The 18,245-nt window shown below is 41.0% G+C and overlaps 1 protein-coding gene across 1 annotated transcript in view; it reads right to left on the reverse strand.

Moving 5' to 3' along the window:
* The window catches only part of atp9b (ATPase phospholipid transporting 9B), a 55,957-nt gene that overhangs the window by 13,185 nt on the left and 24,527 nt on the right, over window positions 1–18,245 (reverse strand). Inside the window, exons 12-15 of the mRNA XM_029731399.1 lie at window positions 7,159–7,319; window positions 6,506–6,648; window positions 2,375–2,487; window positions 610–897 (exon numbers count right to left, since the gene is read on the reverse strand). Coding sequence (XP_029587259.1) covers window positions 610–897; window positions 2,375–2,487; window positions 6,506–6,648; window positions 7,159–7,319 — 705 coding nt within the window. The remainder of the gene's footprint in view (window positions 1–609; window positions 898–2,374; window positions 2,488–6,505; window positions 6,649–7,158; window positions 7,320–18,245) is intronic.

The following is an 18,245-nucleotide window of genomic DNA, read 5'->3' on the forward strand; positions in this document are numbered from 1 at the left end:
TATTGAATATTTATGACAAAGTTATATGGCGAAGACTCCTCCTCATCCAGCAATTTGTCCTTGTGCCCTGTATGTATTCAATATTCATCCAGGACTTTCTTGGATTTATCAAAAAATAGCAACCATGTTTCCATCAGAACGGGCAGTAAATAATTGGGTAAGCAACGCCTGGTACTCCTAAACGGCCCTACTCTAGGATTACAAAGACAGACAGGCAGAGGAAGGTGACGCCACAGGACTGCCGTTGGGGTCTTTATCAGTCCAGATTCTTCCTTAATTAGAGCTATAAATTCTAAAGGATACTAACGCCGCTGATTAAAATAGCTTAACCTCTGACAACTTTATGGCTTCTGAGTTAACCTGGGCCTCAATGGAATGGCCATTATGACAAACTACGAAGATAATTTAGTGTTGAAGACGGACATCAGAGAGAAACATCAGAGAGAAACCGGGGTTGTATTCAGTAGCCACTAAACGGAAAACAATGGACTGAAACAGGGAGGGGCTACATGTACTTGTCCAATAAGAAACGCTTGTTTCGGTTTTCCGTTTCAAAACATTTTGCTTTGGTGTGCGTAATGAATACAACTCGGTGGAGTTAGAGCTGACCTCGTCAGGGCTGGAGGCCTGATAGGTGCGGTTGTCGTCGCTGAAGTCCTGGTCGGCCTCGGCGGCAGTGGACTCCGTCTCCCCGTTGGCGCGGGACTCGTAGACGGGCGTGACGTTGTGGCACAGCGCGATGGCCTTCACTGCCTCGTGGATACGGCTGCTGACGCTCCTGCGGACCTTGGGGGCCGCCGCCTTGGGGGCCACCGCCTTGGGGGCCTGGGCTGGCTGGGGCTTCCTGGATGGGGTGGAGCTGGTGCTGCTGTTGGACTGCTGGGTCTGGGAGCTCGGCTGTGGAGGCAAAGTACACCACATTTATTGTTATTCTGCATACAGGGAGTGGACTACGATGACATGAAAAACAGACATTCCCTATAGGGAATTCCAAATAGCACTGGGCTACGTTCAGTTGTCAAACATTCTCGAATGTTGCAGATAAAAATGCCATGACTAGAGTCGACATGACTCCTTGTTCTACATGTTGGATTAGCATGCTTGTTCTACATAGCATATTTATATCTGAATGTTCCAAAACGTGTTCTCTGACAACTCCCATCAATTCAACTCAGTGGCGTCTCACGGGCAGCCCACTGTGCCAGCTAGGTTTGACAGAGTTGATGTGTTCCACTGAAGCGGATGGTTTCACCTTATTAACCCTTATTGCTGCTAGAAAGAGAGACTCCTACAAAGACGCAAATGGAAACACTTCAGCAAGCCTACTACAATGGAGTGCTCACTTCACTATGAAGAATGGAAGAGGTCAAGTTATGAGAGCTCCTTTTATTGCCAGCTGCCATTAACATCATGTTTCATCCCTCTCTCCCTCTCTCTCTTTTCAGAATACCCTTCACTCTCTCTCTGTTTCAATCACTTACACCGGGTGGGTAAAAAAATTGTCTGATTAAAGGGTTAAACCTCTATTTGATTCCTCTATGTCTACATTGACATGTGTAGTTAATAGATTACTTCCACCGAGTTGGCAGATCTGTACACAACTGTGTTCTATAGTGTACATTCAATGTAACACTGGCATCACCATAGCTTTGCACATGATATTAAATTGATTTATTCCTATGAATTACATAATGTTTACAGATGCCTGCATAATTCAATTTCACACATTGATATCTATATGCCCTTTGTTCGTCACAAACCATTACCCGCAGGGACCTATAATGAGGTTATGATAGATTTCCACGTAGCGTTTCAATCAACCTCTGACCCTCTCTGTCATCTCAGTAATAAAGGGAACATGAAACACACCAGCACGACAAATCAATGGGGCTGAAGCGCTAGCTGCTATTGAGTAGTGTGCTAAAAAGACTCATCTTTCATTAGCCAAGCTTAAACAGAGTGCAGGCAGATGGTTCCATCCTCAGCACAGCTGTTAGGGGCCTGCCTGAGTGTGAACAATATCATTCTGTCATGCCTTCGTCTAGAGATCAACCACCTAGAGGGAACGCTGGTTTTTACTGTACGTCGGTGTAACGCTCAGGGACTGAGCTTGAATGAACAATGAAAAGGCCAAGACAAGAAGTAGTGGAGAGAGAGGTTTAACTAAGTGTCTCTTTATGAGGAGTCGTGGGCCACGATCTCTCCTGGTACCTATGAAAGTTAATAAAACAAAGAGATCAATAGCTAATCTTTCTCCTGTTTATTCCCCTAAATGACAGGTGATGTTTGCACATGTTTACTAAAGTTTCTCAAATTCAGTGAACCATTTAGGACAATACTAAGAATGTGACCCTAAATGGTAGAGTATGATCACCTGTGCGTATGACTGCCCTATATGGCTCTGTATCTCGTCCATGGTGTCCGTCCCATAGGACACTGTCCCCAGGTGCAGCCGCTTGAAGATCATCTCGTTCTGTGTCAGAGTGCCTTCAATTCACAAAGCAGAATGAAGTGAGATTCGTATTAGAGGCAAACAACAGGTTAATGAGTGAGAGAGTCTCGATACCAGCACATAATTCACATACTGCTGCTCATCAAGTCATTTTTGAGTGGGTCATGTATGCATTCTTATAGCTACAGTGTTACCCCTAGGATTTCTTTCAGCATTGGTGGCAGAGTTTAGTGGGGGGGAGGGACATTTGTCCTCAGAAGAATGCCTAATGACCACGTACCATCATGCATCTCATTACCCGTATGGACTCCCTGTCCTCTCCAACCAACCCAACACAGCATACAAGAGATACTGAGTGTTCCGACTAAAAACTACTGAAAATGGAGGCAGCGGCTCTCGTTTAATGGATGCTGCTTGCCAGAATGTGTATTGATACAGCGTAAACCTGATTAGGGGGCAACTACCTTCCAATAACATCACGGGCCCACAAGGTTATCCAATTCTAACAGATTGATCGTTTTTGCTTTCTTTCCATGTGGTTTAACTATCAACTGGGATAAATAGGTAAGGAGGCTGACTAATCTATTCCTACTCTGCCTGGTAAGACAAAGAAGCATGTCAGGACCACCCCCAGAGTTGATCACTTTGATATAAGGTTTGGATCTTGGAAAGGACACTCATTTGTTCTAAAAGAGTCAGAGAAAGAATACATGTAGAATAAACAAAAGAGAAATTAACTAACAATCTCATGTGAATTCTATATTTTTAGGGATGCAAACAGGTGAGGGCCCCAAAAGGTGACCACATTTTTAGGGCACGGAAATCAGTGAAAAATCCATGTGAAGTGCAAGAACATTTGGTTATTTTTTGAGAATAACAAGTCCATAATACAGATATGAAAATAGTGTCCTGATGTAAGGGGGAGTAGGGCTCATCATGACATGTCAGACAGTAATGCATCAGTCTTCAATGCAGCTGCATCTGACAAGTTGTTCTATAGAGGTGCATAAAGAAAAGTAAAACAAATCTAACATATTCCTAGACGCAGATTGTTTTTAAAGTTTTTTTACAAGGAGTACATTAGCACAATGAAAGTACTTAAAGGCTGCTGCCCTATGTACATAGTCATGGGACACAGGTCATTTTAATAATGTTTACATACTGTTTTACCCACTTCATATGTATACTGTATTCTAGTCAGGCATATCCTATTTAACTATCGCTGTACATATACTTTTCTTCAGATATACTAAATATTCTATCCATATACTGTCGATATTGTCTATACATCCCATATAGAGTACCATTCAAAAGTTTGGGTACACACTCATTCCAGGGTTTTTCTTTATATTTTTCTACATTGTAGAATAATAGTGAAGATATCAAAACTATGAAATAACACATATGGAATCATGCAGTAACCCAAAAAGTTTTAAACAAATCAAAATATATTTTATATTTGAGATTCTTCAAAGTAGCCACCCTTTTGGCATTCTCTCAACCAGCTTCACCTGGAATGCTTTTCCAACAGTTTTGAAGAATGCCAAGAGTGTGCAAAGCTGTCATCAAGGGACACACACACACACACACACACACACACACACACACACACACAAAAGTTTAAATACACTTAGATTGGAGTCATGAATACCCGTTTTTTAACCACTCCACAAATTCTTTGTTAACAAACTATAGTTTTGGAAAGTCGGTTAGGACATCTACTTTGTGCATGACACAAGTAATTTTTACAACAATTGTTTACAGAGATTATTTCACATATAATTCACTGTGTCACAATTCCAGTGTGTCAGAACTTTACATACACTAAGTTGACTGTGTCTTTAAACAGCTTGGAAAATTCCAGAAAATTATGTCATGGCTTTAGAAGCTTCTGATAGGCTAATTTACATAATTGGAAGTGTACCTGTATTTCAAGGCCTACCTTCAAACTCAGTGCCTCTTTGCTTGACATCATGGAAAAAATGAAAAAAATCAGCCAAGTCCACAGCAAAAAAATTATAGCCCTCCACAAGTCTGGTTCATCCTTGGGAGCAATTTCCAAACGCCTGAAGGTACAACGTTCATCTGTACAAACAATAGTATGCAAGTATAAACACCATGGGACAATGCAGCCGTCATACCGTTCAGGAAGGAGACGCGTTCTGTCTCCTAGAGATGAACGTACTTTGGTGCAAAAAGTGCAAATCAATCCCAGAACAACAGCAAAGGACCTTGTGAAGATGCTGGAGGAAACAGGTACAAAAGCATCTATATCCACAGTAAAACGAGTCCTATATCGACATAACCTGAAAAGCCGCTCAGCAAGGAAGAAGCCACTGCTCCAAAACCACCATAAAAAAGCCAGACTATGGTTTGCAACTGCACATGGGTACAAACATTGTACTTTTTGGAGAAATGTCCTCTGGTCTGATGAAACAAAAATAGAACTGTTTGGCCATCATGACCATCGTTATGTTTGGAGGAAAAAGGGGTAGGCTTGTAAGCCGAAGAACACCATCCCAACCGTGAAGCACGGGGGTGGCAGCATCATGTTGTGGGGGTGCTTTGCTGCAGGAGGGACTGGTGCACTTCACAAAAAAGATGGCATCATGAGGATGGAAAATTATGGGGATATATTGAAGCAACATCTCAAGACATCAGTCAGGAAGTTAAAGCTTGGTCGCAAATGTGTCTTCCAAATGGACAATGACCCCAAGTATACTTTCAACGCTGTGGCAAAATGGCTTAAGGACAACAAAGTCAAGGTATTAGAGTGGCCATCACAAATCCCTGACCTCAATCCTATGGAAAATTTGTGGGCAGAACTGAAAAAGCTTGTACGAGCAAGGAGGCCTACAAACCTGACTAAGTTACACCAGCTCTGTCAGGAGGAATGGGCCAAAATTCCCCCAACTTATTGTGGGAAGCTTGTGGAAGGCTACCCGAAACGTTTAACCCAAGTTAAACAATTTAAAGACAATGCTACCAAATACTAATTGAGTGTATGTAAACTTCTGATCCACTGGGAATGTGACTAAAGAAATAAAATCTGAAATAAATCATTCTCTATTATTCTGACATTTCACATTCTTAAAATAAAGTGGTGATCCTAACTGACCTAAGACAGGGAATTCTTACTAGGATTAAATGTTAGGAATTGTGAAAAACTGAGTTTAAATGTATTTGGCTAAGGTGTATGTAAACTTCCGATTTCAACTGTACATATATTCAGGACTCCGACATTGCTCATCCTATATTTCTTAATTCCATTCTTTTACTTTTCAGATGTGTATTATTGTGGATTGTTAGATATTACTGCACTGTTGGCGCTAGGAACACAACTATTTCGGTACACCCGCAATAACATCTGCTAAATATGTGTATACGACCAATACAATTTTAATGATAAGACATGAATGAAAGTTCATGAATAAAAGGTTTTTGGAGTGTTCTATGCTCAATCAAGCACATTGTACCCGCAAATATGAGTGACTTAGGTGAAACAAAAATGTTCAGCTGCCCCTTTAAGGACGGTAGGTTGCCATGGTAACTGTCGAGAATCTCTGACATCTCTTGGCTAAGTTAGCAGTTGCATCAATCGCAAACTAACATTGAAAAATAACCTAGCATGTGAACAAAACTATGTAAATAGCCAAGAAACACTATGACAAAGTCGCACTTTAGTAGACCTTCTGGTAAACCCGACCAACTATGCCTATGTGCTTCCCAATTTGTTTTATTTCAGCACCACACTCACAGTGCCACAGCCCCCCAGTTTGTGGCGTGTAGAGATGACAGAGCATACCCATGAAGCACTCACTCTGATATGACATAACTGACATCACATATCTGACAACCCTTTCTTTGACATTCTTTTTGTAGGATGCATTCTGCGCACAGTCAATGATTTAGAAATGAGAAACTACACAGATCTACACGATTCATGTGGATGACCTATTTTGACATCAAAACAGCTAATATCGCCGAAAGCGACAAGCTTGCATTCCTGGTGGTTACATTTGGTCATACTACAGTGGCTGTGTGTCCTGTCACCTGTTTTGTCAGTCAGTAGGTACACCAGGCGGCCCAGCTCCTCAGGAATGGTACTGGTCCGTACCACAGTACCAGGGATGTTTTCATCTTTCATGATCATCCAACCGTAGGCCGACTTCCCCATGTCCAGATTGACACGCAAGCTGCAGATACAAATAAAACAGAGGTCAAGTCAAATATGTGTTAAGCAAAATATGTTTTAAGCAAGCAAAATTAAATCCAACTACCATGATTCTACTCAAACAATGTCACCCAATAATATACGATTAGAAAGGTTAAAAAATTTAAAACATCACAGCACAACTGAACAATATATGGCACATGGTGATAGGTGGGATGGGCTGAGTGTCTGAGGGGCAGGATTAAAGAGCTTATGTTTGGTAATGTATTATTGTTATGTGACTGCTTTATCTAAAAAGTACCATGTATGTCAAATATATATGTATGTATATGTAGCAAAAAAGCTGTAAAAAAAACAAAGAAATTTGTCCTCCGAAGAGGGGTTAATAAAAAATAATGTAAAAAATAATGATAAATAATAATGTTACCCAACAAGAGTCAATCAAAGACTAATTAGAGCAGTGAAATGGATTCCATGCTGTACCATAGTTAGATACACTATCTATACTGTGTCTACCTCTATGTGCTGTTACCTGATGGGGATGATGTAGGAGAATAGCACGATGAAGCGGAACAGGTTGCGAAACCAGGGGCCCACAAAGCCCTGCAGCGCTACCATGACAATAGACAGGACCACCTGTGCCAGGAACAGAGCCTTGGTAAGGCGGTTCAGCTCCAGGTCCAGCAGACCCACCTGTAGAGGCGAAAGAGGTCAGGGTTCAGAGGTTAAAGGTCAGGGTCAGAGCCACAGGTTAAAAAGACAGACAAATCATCCACTGGGACTAGATATACTTGGTTTAGTTGACTCTTTATGCATGCATGTACTTATTATGGATCCCCATTGGCAGCAGCTACTGTTCCTTTGGTCCTGCCACATTAAGGCATTTATATACAATTAAAAACATTACATTTCACAACACATTAACTGTGTACCCCCAGGCCACTACTCTACTACTACATATCTGCAACACAAAATCCATGTGTATGTGTGTGTATAATGCTTATGTTATCATGTGTGTGTGTGTATGCGTGTGTCTGTGTGAGTCTTCACAGTCCCCACTGTTCCAAAAGGTGTTTTTTTTATCCGTTTTTTAACTTCACTAGGCTAGGGGGCAGCATTCGGAATTTTGGATGAAAAGCGTGCCCAAACTAAACTGCCTCCTACTCAGGCCCAGAAGCTAGGATATGCATGGATAGAAAACACTAAAGTTTCCAAAACTGTTAAGATAATGTCTGTGAGTATAACAGAACTCATATGGTAGGCAAAAACCTGGGACAAATCCAACCAGGAAGTGGGAAATCTGAGGTTTGTAGTTTTTTTTAAGTGATTGCCTATCCAATATCCTGTGTCTGTGGGGTCAGATTGCACTTCCTAAGGCTTCCAGTAGATGTCAACAGTCTTTAGAAGTTGTTTCAGGCTTGAATTGTGAAAGGGGATCGAATAAGAGCTGCTTCAACAAGTGGTCAAGCTGAAAGACATTAGTTTAGTCTCGTGGCCGTGAGCGCGACGCTCTTTCCTTTCTAATGACAAAGGGATTGTCCGGTTGGAATATTATTGAAGATTTATGATAAAAACATCCTAAAGATTGGACATGTTTCTACTAACTTTAATGGAACTTTTTTGACTTTTCATCTGGACTTTGTGCCCGCGCTTTGTGCATTTGGATTACTGGACTAAACGCGCGAACAAAAAGGAGGAATTTTAATTATGAGATTTCTATTGTTTGAATTTGGCGCCCTGCAATTTCACTGGCTGTTGGCGAGGTGGGACACTCACGCCCCGAACGATCCCCGAGAGGTTAAATCTAATTTTACTGCTTGAATGCGTTACTTGATGTGGAACAGATTTCCATGTAGTCTTGGCTCTAAATAGTACTGTGCGCCTCCAATACTCTGTTCTGTACTTGGGGACTACGAAGAGACCTCTGATGGCATGTCTTGTGGAGTATACAGGAGTGTCTGAGCTGTGTGCCAGTGGTTTAAAACAGACCGCTCGGTGCATTCAACATGTCAATACTTCCCACAAATACAAGTAGTGATGAAGTCAATTTCTCCTCTACTTTGAGCCAGGAGAGATTGACGTTAGCTCTCCATGTACATTTAAGGGCCAGCCGTGTTGCCCTGTTCTGGGCTAATTGTAATTTTCCTAAGTCCCTCTTTATGGCACCTGACCACACGACTGGACAGTAGTCCATGTGCGACAAAATTAAGGGCTGCCTTGCTGATAGCATTGTTAAGAAGGCAGAGCAGCGCTTTATTATGGAGAGACTTCTCCCCATCTTAGCTACTGATCCATCACAACATTTAGTTGAGGGTCAGGGTTTAGTGAATTATTTGTTTTTGAAATATTTAGGGCTAACTTATTTCTTTCCACCCATTCTAAATCTGACTGCAGCTCTTTGTTAAGTGTTGCAACAATAATAAAAAACATTGTACAGCATAAAAACATTGAGCATGACATCCAGACATATCCTCCAACATAGCACACACAGTCAAATAGTATCTCACAAGCTACAATACAGAACTAAATGGGTTCAAGTCATCAACTCCCAGTCTTAGAAACAACATTACAAATAAAAATGTATCCAGCATCTAGAAGTGTTGTTTCTACAAGTGATCCTAGCAAGCATTTGTTCATAAGATTTATGATAAAAAAAACATTTAAAAAAAATTAAAAATGTAAAATAAGATGCTAACCTCCAACATTTATTCTATCCACTGTTTCAGAGTAAGAGTGGCATGACCCTTCCAAATTCTAAGGATTACTCTAGCTGCTGTAACGATACCAACAATGATCAGTGCAAATTCGTTACACAAATTCGTTACATTAAGTAACTCTGTTCTATCGCCCAAGAGACATATCAGTGAAACTGGAATTGTTAACCCCAACCATTCCTCCAGATATTTCAAAACATACTTCCAGAAAGGTAGTACATTCCCATATTGCGTGTAAAAATGTCCAAGTGTCTTTTTGGCATTTCCAACACAGAGAATTGTTGGTCAGCCCCATCTTACAAAGTCTTAGTTGGAGTCCAATAAAACCTACAGTGCATTCAGAAATTATTCAGACCCCTTATTCAGACCCCTTGACTTTTTCTACATTTTGTTACGTTAGACTTATTTGAAAATTACACCGTTTTTTCCCCCCCTCAATCTACACACAATACCCCATAATGATTTTTTTGAAATTGTTGCAAATGAATTAAAAATAAAAACTTATATCACATTTATATTAGTATTCAGAATCTTTGCTTTGTACTTTGTTGAAGCACCTTTGGCAGCGATTACAGCCTCAAATCTTCTTGGGTATAACGCTACAAGCTTGGCACACCTGTATTTTGGGAGTTCCTCCCATTCTTTCTCTGCAGATCCCCTCAAACTCTGTCAGGTTGGATTGGGAGCGTTGCTGCACAGCTATTTGCAGGTCTCTCCAGAGATGTTCGATCGGGTTCAAGTCCAGGCTCTGGCTGGGCCACTCAAGGACTTTCACAGATTTGTCCCAAAGCCACTCCTGCGTTGTCTTGGCTGTGTGCTTAGGGTCATTGTCCTGTTGGACGGTGAACATTCGCCCCAGTTTGAGATCCTGAGACCCCCGAAGCAGGTTTTCATCAAGGATCTCTCTGTTCATCTTTCCCTCGATCCTGACTAGTCTCACAGTCCCTGCTGCTGAAAAACATCCCCACAGCCTGATGCTGCCACCACAATGCTTCACCATAGGGATGGTGTCAGGTTTCCTCCAGACGTGACGCTTGGCATTCAGGCCAAAGAGTTGGTTTCATCAGACCTGAGAATCTTCAGGTGCCTTTTGGCAAACTCCAAGCGGGTTGTCATGTGCCTTTTACTGAGGAATGGCTTCCGTCTGGTCACTCTTCCATAAAGGCCTGATTGGTGGAGTGCTGCAGAGATGGATGTCCTTCTGGAAGGTTCTCCCATCTCCACAACGAACTCTGGAGCTACAGTACCAGTCAAACGTTTGAACACACCTACTCATTCAAGTGTTTTTCTTTATTTTTACTATTTTCTACATTGTAGAATAATAGTGAAGACATCAAAATTATGAAATAACACATATGGAATCATGTAGTAACAAAAAAAAGTGTGTTAAATCAAAATATATTTTATAATTTAGATTATTTAAAGTAGCCACCCTTTGCCTTGATGACAGCTTTGCACACTCTTGGTATTCTCTTAACTCTAGGTTATGGTCAATAATATCAAAGGCTGCACTGAAAGCTAACAATGCAGCTCCCACAATGTTCTTATTAGCAATTTCTTTCAACCAATCAACAGTACTTTGTGTCAGTGCAGTACATGTTGAGTGCCCAACTTTATAAGCATGCTGAAAGTCTGTTGTTAATTTGTTTACAGAGAAATAACATTGTATTTGGTCAAACATTATTTTTTCCCAACAATTTGCTAAGAGCTGGCAGCAAGCTTATCGGTCTGCTGTTAGAACCAGGAAAGGCCGCTTTACCACTCCTGGGTAGCGGAATAACGTTGTCTTCCCTCCGGGCCTGAGGACAAACACTTTCCTCTAGGCTCAGATGAAAGATATGACAGATATGAGTGGCTATAGAGTCAGCTAGCTACCATCCTCAGTAGCTTTCCATCTAAGTTGTCAATGCCAGGAGGTTTGTTGATCGATAACAATTTTTGCACCTCTCCCACACTAACTTTACAAAATTCGAACTTGCAATGCTTTCCTTTCATTTTTTTTATGCATGAATGCATCACTGTTCGTTGTTGGCATTTCCTGCCTAAGTTTGCTCACTTTGCCAATGAGCCACTACACAGAGACGGATCGATTGGTTTCAACAGAGAGACAAGAGAGAAAGACATCTACACGTAAATATATATTGCATTTCTAATCCAAATGAGCGGTGGTTAGGGTGCTAAGTATTCTGGTTACTGTGAGTGTAGTTTCCAAATGTATGTACGATAGGTTGACCCTCTGTCTCTCCATCTTTCCCCACCCCCTTTCCATTGTGTAACAAGCCATCATATCGAGTCAGTCCACTAGGGACTTTTATGTCATTTAAGTGTGTATGGGTATTCTGTGTTATTATTTCGTTAGTTAATAAATAAATGATTAAATCAATGTGTGGCACTGAATATTCAAAAGGGCTAGGGTTCTTGCAGATCCAATGATTATGCGATGTTCAGAATGAGACTGATGAGGTAATAATTAATAATTGACTGTTATTGATGTAAGAGATATCTGTATATCTTTAGAGTTTAAGTCGGGAGATAGTAACTCGTTAACTTCTCTAGGGTCGGCGGGACGAAATCGTCCCACCTACGTAACAGCCAGTGGAATCCTGTGGCGCGTTATTCAAATACCTTAGAAATGCTATTACTTCAATTTCTCAAACATATGACTATTTTACAGCATTTTAAAGACAAGACTCTCGTTAATCTAACCACACTGTCCGATTTCAAAAAGGCTTTACATCGAAAGCAAAACATTAGATTATGTCAGCAGAGTACCCAGCCAGAAATAATCAGACACCCATTTTTCAAGCTAGCATATAATGTCACAAAAACCCAGAAGACAGCTAAATGCAGCACTAACCTTTGATGATCTTCATCAGATGACACACCTAGGACATTATGTTATACAATACATGCATGTTTTGTTCAATCAAGTTCATATTTATATCAAAAAACAGCTTTTTACATTAGCATGTGACGTTCAGAACTAGCATACCCCCCGCAAACTTCCGGTGAATTTACTAACAATTTACTAAATTACTCACGATAAACGTTCACAAAAAGCATAACAATTATTTTAAGAATTTTAGATACAGAACTCCTCTATGCACTCGATATGTCCGATTTTAAAATAGCTTTTTGGTGAAAGCACATTTTGCAATATTCTAAGTAGATAGCCCGGCATCACAGGGCTAGCTATTTAGACACCCAGCAAGTTTAGCCTTCACCAAACTCCGATTTACTATTAGAAAAGTTTGATTACCTTTGGTGTTCTTCGTCAGAATGCACTCCCAGGGCTTCTACTTCAATAACAAATGTTGGTTTGGTCCCAAATAATCCATAGTTATATCCAAACAGCGGCGTTTTGTTCGTGCGTTCAAGACACAATCCGAAAGGGTAAATAAGGGTTACGAGCACGGCGCATTTCGTGACAAAAATTTTGTAAATATTCCATTACCGTACTTCGAAGCATGTCAACCGCTGTTTAAAATCAATTTTTATGCAATTTTTCTCGTAAAAAAGCGATAATATTCCGACCGGGAATCTGCGTTTAGGTAAATAGACGAAAGAAAATAAAGCACAGGGTCGACTCGTGCACGCGCCTAAGCCCATTGTCCTCTGATCGGCCACTTGCCAAACGCGCAAATGTGTTTCAGCCTGGGGCTGCCTCGATATCATTCAGCTTTTTCCCGGGCTCTGAGAGCCTATGGGAGCCGTAGGAAGTGTCACGTTACAGCAAAGATCCTCAGTCTTCAATAAACAGAGACAAGAAGAACAAGATCTTGTCAGAGAGGGCACTTCCTGTAAGGAATCTTCTCAGGTTTTTGCCTGCCATATGAGTTCTGTTATACTCACAGACACCATTCAAACAGTTTTAGAAACTTTAGGGTGTTTTCTATCCAAAGCCAATAATTATATGCATATTCTAGTTACAGGGTATGAGTAGTAACCAAATTCAATCGGGTACGTTTTTTATACGGCCGTGTAAATACTGCCCCCTAGCCCTAACAGGTTAAACAACTCTTCCCGTGGTGCCACAAATTCCTAATGAGTTAATTGTTACATGATTAATTTAAAAATCGAGTAACAATTAAACAATTAGTTCGATAAATAACAGTCATCAGATTAATGATAGTCACGTCACGACACTGTTACTCCTCGCAGTTCCACACAGGGCAGGTCACAGGGAAGATTGAGGTTTAATCAAACAGCAGGGATGTAGACAGCAAGTAGCAGTAATGTTTCTTTGCCGTTGCAAACTTCTTCCTCTTCATTGTCAGTTCCTTGGACAGGTCCGGGAAAAAAGACAGCCGACGACCTTCCCACTGAAAGCCACTCTTCTTTCGGCGCTTTAAGTACCTTGTCCCAGGCTGTACATCGTAGGAAGCGGATGAGAACCGTTCTCGGGGGCCTCTTCTCATCAGGCACGGTTAAGCTGCGATGGGTTCATTAAATTTCGAATTTGTGCCTGTAGTCAAATCCAAATCTTTCTGCGATGATTTTCTGTATTCACAAAATTAATCCACCGCCAGCCTCACTCCCCTCTTTCAGATTAACCAATCTCACCCTATTTCTCCTACTTCTGTTCTCAAGTTCTTCGACACGATTTCAAAATATGTCCAGCTTCTTCTCGTGATTCTCATTACCCTTCTCCAGATGGGAGACGGTGAAATCCGTCCCTCTGCCCCATCCATCCTCTCTTGTATCACACCAACTTTTCCCTTTAGCTCGGTAGTTGTTTTATCATGGAGACATCAGATGCAACACCCAACAAAGTCATATTCATCTTTCCCATTCGCTCAAATAGATCCTTCAGATTTACCGATTTCTCCGGGCTTATGCGTTAATCCATGTCTGGGGGTGGGGGGGGGTATTCGGGAGGACTTGCTGTTTGTTTGCTAGTTGTTGTGAATACCACGTGTTAGGCTTGAATAAATGTTTAGCGTGTCGACATTCCAATAACACCACTTTAGCGAGATGTTTCAAAATGTAAATGATCTTTATATTAAACTGTACTTCAAGTCAATATATGAAGACAAAAATGAAAGCGTATGCTGTTGAATTTCAATATTTACATTCGGGTATTAGTAGCTCTCTGAAGTGCTGCCATCTTTTTCGCGGGACCACTTGTCATGACTCTCTCCTTGGTGAGGATCAAAAGGTGCCAGATCAACTGGCAATGGCTGACAGATAGCCAAACTCTCTCCCTCTCTCTCTCACCGGGCCGGTTTTAAGATTTAACAGACGGTCATAAAATTGAGAACTTTCTGTTTCTTGGTGTCTAGTTTGGGAGAATGGAATGTCTGGGTGTTACAGAGAGACTCTTGCCCAAAAAACTTCAACATCAAACAATGGACACTGGGACAAAATATTTCAACATCAGAATGTTGGGAATGATGACAGATGGAATATGGGAAACTAATGTATATTTTGTGAAGTCATTAAAATGATCAGAAAGACATTATAATGGAAATGGAAACTTTAAGAGTTGTAAATGTTGTAAAACTTACTATTAAATATGAAACTATTTTTGAAACTATTTTTTCTTCAAACTTGTGCCCAGTCAGTAGCCAAGCCCAAGTGAGCTCAGAGTTTGTGTCAACATGATGGAACCGCTGTTCAGGCCAGAGGGCGGGACTCGCTGAGAATTTAAATACAGACCAGAGAACGTAGTCCACACGTTGAAATGGTTAAAACTACAAAACAAGAAAATGGTAAGACCCTCTGAAACTCTTGACGAGTGAAGAAGGTAAAGACTAGACCAAACATTCACAGTCTGCAGCTGGGTATGTAAAGTAGTCTAGGACAACTGACCAAAGATGGGAGGGAAAAAAAGATCCCTCCCACCACCGTGCGCTATACCTAAAATATCCATTCTAAGATCACTCCAAGACAAAGAAGCCTACAACTAAGAAGGACATTGTGACCTCTGGTGGACAACCACAGAGTTACATCGAACTACTCCCCATAGACGGATCGAGTGGTTTCAGAGAGACGACAGAGAAAGACACCTACGTGTAAATATATGTCGCATTTCTAATCTGAATGAGCGGTTGTTAGGGTGCTAAATGTTCATATTCCTGTGAGCGTAGCTTCCAAATGTATGTACGATAAGTTGACTCTTTTTGTCTCCCTCTCTCCTTACTACCCCTCCCTTTCCATGATGTAACCAAACGGTCATGCTTTTGCTAGTCCAGTAGGAGCCCATTTACATTCCATTATGTTAGTAATCAATAACCTATACAGTGTGTATGTGTGTTTATGCATTTCTGTGTGATTATTTAGTTAGTAAATCAATAATTAAGCCAATTTGTGTATCGCTGATTCATCACTTAGGCTAGGGTTCGTGCAGATATCCAGAATTATGAGATGTTCAGATTGAGACTGATGAGGTAATAATTCAGAATTGACTGTTATTAATGTAAGAGATATTTATAGATCTTTAGAGTTTGTCGGGAGATAGTAACTCGGTAAACAACTTTTCCCGTGGTGCCCCAAATACCTAATGAGTTAATTGTTACATGATTAATTTAATCAAGTAATAATTAAATGTAGTAGGTAATTATTCGATAAATAGCAGTCATCACAATAATAATAATCACGTCACAACACACAACTCCATTTCTTCTTTTTATTCAGTTTAGTCACATGATTTCTCAATTTGAAGTACGTTTGCCAAATCGGTTGTGCAGCCAGACTTATTTGCCATTTATTTTGCCTCATAACCATACAATTGATCATCAATCCAAGCGGATTTAACAGTTTTTACAGTCATTTTCATAATGAGTATATGCTTATTAGTGACTGGAATAAGCTATTTCATAAATGTGTCAAGGGCAGCATCTGGTTGCTCCTCATTACACAAGACAGACCAGCAAATATTCTTTACATCTTCAATATAGAAATCACTAGAAAACCTCTTGTATGATCTCTAATACACTATATTAGCCCAGCCTTTGGATCTTTGGTTTTCCTAGATATGGCTACTATATTGTGATCACTACATCCAATGGATTTGGATACTGCTTTAAAGCAGATTTCTGCAGCATTAGTAAAGCTGTGATCAATACATGTTGATGATTTAATTCCTGTACTGTTTGTAAATACCCTGGTTGGTTGACTGATAACCTGAACCAGGTTGCAGGCACTGGTTACAGTTAGAAGCTTTTTCTTGAGTGGGCAGCTTGATGAAAGCCAGTCACAGTATTTAGGTCACCCAGAAAATTACCTCTGCTGACATCACATACATTATCAAACATTTCACACATATTATCGAGATACTGACTGTTAGCACTTGGTGTTCTATAGCAGCTTCCCACAAGAATGGGCTTTGGGGAGGCAGGTGGACCTGTAGCCATATTGCTTCAACAGTATTTGCTCAACGCAGCCTTGAAATGGAGTCCCGGAGCCAAGATGATTTGGAAGGAGTCCGTCATTCCTGTCTAGCATCTTCTGTTTTCAGAAGGTGTCAAAGTTATTCCAACAGAGCTACAGTAATCTTTTAGCCAGGTCTGGTATTGAAGGCAGAGCTGTAGTCGATGAACAGCATCCTCACATACAGTGGGGGAAAAAAGTATTTGATCCCCTGCTGATTTTGTACGTTTGCCCACTGATAAAGAAAGGATCAGTCTATAATTTTAATGGTAGGTTTATTTGAACAGTGAGAGACAGAATAACAACAAAAAAATCCAGAAAAACACATGTCAAAAATTTTATAAATTAATTTGCATTTTAGTGAGGAAAATAAGTATTTGACCCCTCTGCAAAACATGACTTAGTACTTGGTGGCAAAACCCTTGTTGGCAATCACAGAGGTCAGATGTTTCTTGTAGTTGGCCACCAGGTTTGCACACATCTCAGGAGGGATTTTGTCCCACTCCTCTTTGCAGATCTTCTCCAAGTCATTAAGGTTTCGAGGCTGACGTTTGGCAACTCGAACCTTCAGCTCCCTCCACAAATTTTCTATGGGATTAAGGTCTGGAGAATGGCTAGGCCACTCCAGGACCTTAATGTGCTTCTTCTTGAGCCACTCCTTTGTTGCCTTGGCCGTGTGTTTTGGGTCAAAAAAGGGAGATATAACTTCAGTGATTTTTGCAATTCGTTCTAGTCATTGGCAGTAGATAAATGGAAGGAAAGGCGGCCAAAGGAGGTGTCGTCTGAAGATCTTTGAGAGCATTTTTTGGTGTCCGCTTGGGGCAGGATGCACACAGCTATGGCAATAATCCCTGAGAACTCTCAGAAGGTAAAAAGGGTGACATTTGATAACCAAGTATTCCATATGTTGTTGGTCATAAAACAGAGCCCACCCGCTCCCTATCGCCTCGAAAAACTGTAAAACCCTCCGGTTGTATATAATCGATTTGGATGTCGGGGGAGAGCCAAGTCTCAGAAAAACAGAGTATGTTGCAGAATCTGATGTCCCTCTGGAAGGAGATCCTTGCTCTGAGTTTGCCAAGTTTGTTCATTAATGATTGAACATTGGCGAGTAGTATGCTCGGTAATGGAGGACGAGTCGCCCGGCATCTTAGTCTCAGTAAGACCCAGCCACGTCTGCCTCTCCATCAGGCGTCTCCGCTTCCTACTCTACGGTAGGACTCTCAGGTAGGCTGAGGTCTCACCAAAAAGGCTTTCCCATTGTTCCAGCGTCTCCGGTAAGGTCAGGAGGACAGTGAGTACCCAACAATTCCTATCCAATAGTTCTGCCCGGGTGTATGAAGGAATGCACGAAACAAATTGAGTAAGAACATTTGAGAAAAACACTTAAAAAAAAACAAAGTAAAAACTTGCAATGTTTAATAGGGGCTCGGGGCGAAGCGCCATCTGTTGGTGCCATCTTAGCTTCCCACATATTAACCAGATACTGACTGTTAGAACTTGGTGGTCTACAGCAGCTTCCCACAAAAATGGT

The sequence above is a fragment of the Salmo trutta genome, chromosome 34 (assembly GCF_901001165.1).
Source record: "Salmo trutta chromosome 34, fSalTru1.1, whole genome shotgun sequence".
Classification (NCBI taxonomy): Eukaryota; Metazoa; Chordata; class Actinopteri; order Salmoniformes; family Salmonidae; genus Salmo; species Salmo trutta.